Source organism: Felis catus, chromosome A2 (genome assembly GCF_018350175.1).
Source record: "Felis catus isolate Fca126 chromosome A2, F.catus_Fca126_mat1.0, whole genome shotgun sequence".
NCBI lineage: Eukaryota > Metazoa > Chordata > Mammalia > Carnivora > Felidae > Felis > Felis catus.
The window spans coordinates 94,221,520-94,226,806 of NC_058369.1; the positions used below are offsets into that span (position 1 = coordinate 94,221,520).

General features: G+C 36.9%; 1 protein-coding gene across 1 annotated transcript; it reads right to left on the minus strand.

Moving 5' to 3' along the window:
• Nucleotides 1-3,516: 3,516 nt before the first annotated feature.
• Nucleotides 3,517-4,752, minus strand: LOC101081617 (obg-like ATPase 1). Its single transcript, XM_045053226.1, has one exon. It carries the CDS (start codon nucleotides 4,705-4,707, stop codon nucleotides 3,517-3,519), a length of 1,191 nt encoding a protein of 396 aa, XP_044909161.1. The 5' UTR covers nucleotides 4,708-4,752.
• Between the last annotated feature and the right edge of the window lie 535 nt (nucleotides 4,753-5,287).

Here is a 5,287-nt window from a genome sequence, read left to right on the forward strand (position 1 = left end):
TAAGTATGATTTCATATAGCTTATGTTTTATTCACCTAAAGATCTAGCACTGCCTTTCTGTCTATTCTCTACTCCATTGACTGATTTCATTCTTAAAAAGTTTGATTCATCAGACATTTCTTATAAAATAAGATGATATACTTCATTAACACCTTTAAAAGGAGAAATTTCTGGTTCATGGAGCCAGAAGATAATTGGATACAAAAATATCTGACATGAAAGTTATTTCTCTCACCAAATTTCAGTCATGCAAAACCTCTTAATCCTTGGATTTCTCCTCCATATTTGACTGATTTCATCTATGTTTTATGTGGAATAAGTAGCAAATACTTCTGTTGTTCTTTGAATTACTTAAAAATTGTTTATATCTTTATACTCACCCTGTTCCCAAAAGGATTTAAAGTGGTTAGTAAAAACTCAGGTTTAAAGATAAATAAAATAGCCAGATAACATAGAATGTAAAATAAACAAGCAAAGAAATCAGAACAAAGAAAATAAGAGATAAAGAGTGATAAAATGAAATCTATCTCTTGAGGACCAGGGCTGTTCTTGAGGGTGATACTAACTCTTGCAAGCAGCTTCCTCACACCACAAGAAAGAAACCAGAGTTGGAAAGGGCCACATTGTCCTGAGATTGAGTCCAGAGGGAAATTACTCAGGTGCAAGAGATTTATCTGTGACGGTAGCAGATACTGAGGCTTCCTGTGGGGTCAGGAACAAAGCTAAGCTTTTTAAGTCATGGTTTTATTTCATCTTCACCATAACTTCACTGCTAGTGTGGAACATGTATTCCTGCCTCCCATGTTTCCATGTGACTCCCTGGGAGGGAAACATTTGGGAGTAATTCTTTGGGCTTCTCAAATCTGCCCCCTCAGTGACTTCTTCCTCCTCTGGACAAGTTTGGGAGAGTTGGTGAGTTTGAGAGAAGGGAAGGCAGCTGCAGCTGCTTCCTCAGGAAGGCTTGTTCTCCAGGCCAGGAAGGTGGCGTTCTCTGCCCCTCTGCACACTAAGCTTCCTCTGGAGAGCCCTTGTACTTCTGGGGTTCTAATGTATTCCTCAGTTCAGCTTTGTCAGTAATAAACCTGACACTGTCCATAATCTCTTATCTGAAGTTCCTGGGAGCAGGTGGGTGGGTTTCAAACTTTAGACATTTTCAGATTTTAGAAAGATTATATGATTCAATGATAGTTTCTGGGACAGTTGTCCAGTATTAAACACTATTATTTCTGCACTAAAAGGTATGAATAGTCATACTGAGTGGGATAAATTAAGACCATATCACATCACATCAGATTTTACTGTCAAATGAGTTCAGATGATATTGGATTTTTCTGCTAAATGAGTTACAAAAATACTTTTGGATTTTAGGACTTTTTGGATTTTGAATTGTAAATAATAGATTGCTTGACTGTGTTTTGATCTCCAACTGTGACTTTTGTGTCTACTTTCTCTGTTGGTTCTTGGCCTGGAGAGTGGAGGAAAGCAGAGGTAGGTATACCAAGAAGCTAATAAAGCTTAAGCTTCAGGACTCCTTTTATGACCTTGTAACTTATTTTGTATATATAATGTTAAATTCTTAGGGTACCTGAGTGGCTCATTCAGTTGAGCTTCTGACTTTGGCTCAGGTCATGATCTTGAGGTTTGTGGGTTTGAGCCACATGTCTGGCTCTGGGCTGACAGCTCAGGGTCTGGAGCCTGCTTTGGATTCTGTGTCTCCCTCTCTCTCTGCCCCTCCCCTGCTCTCACTCTCTCTCCATCTCAAAAATAAATAAACATTAAAAAATTTTTTTAAAAACAATGTTAAATTCTTGCTCTTAAAGAGTGTCTTCAAAAATATAAACTTCAGGCCTCACAAAACCTAGATCCACCTGAGGAGAGAGTTAGGATTGTCTTCCCTAAAACCCCAATAGCCTAAAGGTAGGTACCATCATCATCCCCTTTTTACTGAGGAAGAGACTGAAGCAGAGAGGTTAAATTATTTGGCATCCAATTGTAAGTGGCAAAGTCTGGTTTCAAACCCAGCGGAACCACTGAGTTATTGCTTTTAACCATTGCCTTTCTACATCTGCAGATAAAAATATGAAAATAGTTGACATTCTTTTTCCAATTAAAGTAAATTTCAGAGGTTAGCCTTTATCCCAACAAAAATAACTGAAGACATCTTAATTTCTATCAAACATCTTAGTCTGATAAGAGAAGAATGAAATTCTTCAAATAAAGTTCTTTGGTAAGTTAAGAAAAGGCACTAAAATAACAAACACTTCCTTACATTTTCTTCCAAAGATAATCCTCAGGATTAAATCCTGTTTACAAATTATAAGTTTCTTGATAGTGAACCTTTAGTATTAGGAAGCTTCTACCCTTTTTCTCCAAAAAGTGATTGTATTTGCACTTCCCAACAACTTAACTATATTTGGCTTTCTGTGAAATTCGGTCTGGAAATCAGTGAAAACTGTGTACACAGAATCCTCCAACATTTTATAGAAGTAAGCAGTAATATATATATATATACACACTCATATATATATGTGTATATATATGTGTATATATATATGTATATATATGTGTGTATATATATATGTATATATATATATATATGTATTATCTACATAACAAGCTAGTGAGAAAGGGATATGGAATACTCACAGTTTACAAAAGGAGAAAGTTTACACAGTTTACACAGGAGAAAGTAACTTCTCCAAGGTCACCAAGTAATGAGTGGTTAAGATTGGCACCAAGACTCAGGACGTTTCCCTCTCCTCTTTGTCCAGGACCAGCATTGCCACCTCTGTTTTATAAAAGCTTGAGGGAGAAGTTTTTCCGTAAGGGGAAACATAGATGGATGTTTATTTAAAGAGCATCGACTCTGGTCACATAGGTCCCAAGTTATTTCATGCATAACAACTTCATCTGCTGGCTACATTGCTGGTAAAGTTTTTAGGAACAACGAATTCATCCACACATTTAGACTGATTCTTATTTCATTCTCAGATTCTCCACTTGGCATAAGGGAACAATAAGGAAAATTTTTGTTCTGTTCCTCACAGTTACAATAATATTTTAAAACATTTTGTTATGAAAGATATAGAGAATAATTATGATCTTTTTTTTTTTGGTTTTGTCAAATGTTTTATTGAATGTAGACATCTGGAGTACTGTAAAACATGCATTATCCGTAGATTCAAAAAGGAGCAAGCCACATTGTCCTCACTGTCAAATGTGTCAGGCTTGGCATCCGTGATGGGGATTAATGAAGTATCATGAGAGTAATATGGTTCCTGAAAAGCCTCTACAATTTGGACTAGGGTCTTATTCACGTGAAAAGCAAAGCTGTTCACATTCAGTGAAATTGCATGTCATTGGAGGTACACAGTGTTTTAATTTTAAAACAAAAATAATTCTGTTTTTAGAAAATTCCCATCCCCCAACTGTATTTGTCCCTCAGTTTTCAGAAATTTTAATTAAAAGAAATCCTATCCCTTTTTGGAAGTTGTACATTTATCTGAACAATAAAACTTATTTCTTTTTAGGTTGCTGAGGTATATTAAGTTTGAAGAAGATAATATCTCCATCTTTGACAATGTAATTTCTGCCTTGTTGTCTGTACTTTCCAGCAGCCTTGACCGCATTTTCAGAACCTTCCTCTTTAAAATCTTCGTATTTCATTACTTCAGCCATAATGAATCCTTTTTCAAAATCTGTGTGAATCTTTCCTGCAGCTTGAGGAGCCTTCATCCCTTTCCTGATGGTCCATGCACATACTTCATCTGGGCCTGCAGTGAAAAAGTATTCTAGTTGGAGTGCTGCAAACCCAGCCTTAATGATCTTTGGCAAAGCGCTTGGTATCATGTTCGCTTCCAGATACTTCTGTCTCTCCTCAGCACTCAATTCTTGCAACTTGAGTTTCAAGGCCCCACTAAAAGGAATGACCAAGGCACCTGGGTCATACTTGTTCACCCACTCTTTAATTTTTATCAACCATTTGTTTTTCTTTCTAATGTAGTCTTTTTCAGAAAGATTAACCAAGTAGACCATTGGTTTTGAAGTCAGAAATAAGTGTTTATTCAACACTTCAGTCTCTTTGTCATTCCAATCATGATAGAAGAGAACAGGTTTCTTTTGATCTATAACCCAGGATTTGACTTTGCCCATTATATCATATTCAGGTTTTAATTTTTTATCTCCTCCTCTCACAGCCACTTTTCCTACTTTATCTATAATGGGCCCAATCATTTCCTCATCTTTAAGCTGAAGCTCTTCGTGTATTATTTCTGTATCTCGAATAGGATCTACACTTCCTTCAACATGCCTGATATCATCATCTTCAAAAGCACGTGTTAGATGAAAGATTCCATCACAGGCACTGATAGGAGATAAAAAGGCATTTCCCAGGCCTTGCCCATTGTGAGCTCCTTTCACAAGCCCAGCAATATCCACTACATTTAGAAAGGCAGGAATTTTGCTTGCTGGTTTGTGGTACTGGCAAAGAAAGTCAAACCTTTCATCTGGCACAGGTACTCTGCTCTCATTAGGATCAATAGTGCAGAATGGGAAGTTTTCTGCTGAAGCCTGACTATTGGTTAATACATTGAAGAAGGTAGATTTCCCAGCATTTGGCAATCCAACAATACCAATTTTCAAGGAGGTTCCAAATCTTCCAATGATTGGGGGCGGTTTAATTCCATCACCTCCCTTTTTGGGGCGCATCGTGCTCGGGGCGGGCGATGACACGGGGTCCCAGCGGCAGGGCAGACGGAGTGAGAGGAGGGGAGGAAGGAGGAGAAAGCACAGGCCCAGCCCTTCCGCTGACCAGCACGCACGCTAGTGGCGGTGGCGGCCAATGATGATCTTTTAGAGAGGATAATAATAATCCACCTACAACATACCTTACCATTTTGCCATGTTTGCTTCAGATATTTTCTTAAGCAGTAAAATCCCTGTGTTTCCCCAGTCCCATTCTTTTCTTGCATTACCCAGAGGTAGAACCAGAAAACTACATTTTGTATATTAATCTATAAATATTTATATAGTACTTTTGCATTTAAATTGCTTTAAATATAATATTTTTTGTATTTATATAAAAAGTTAAATTTTATCATTTATATAAATATCTTGTATCTGCCATTCTGCAATTTGTTTTTTTTTAAACTCAGTGTTGTTTTGGGATTTATTTTGATATTGAAAGTTAATAGATTTATGCCTTTAGTTTTTGTGATATTGTGGATAGGATTTTCATTTCAATTACATTTTCTAATTGGTCATGACTGGTATATGAGAACACTATTGG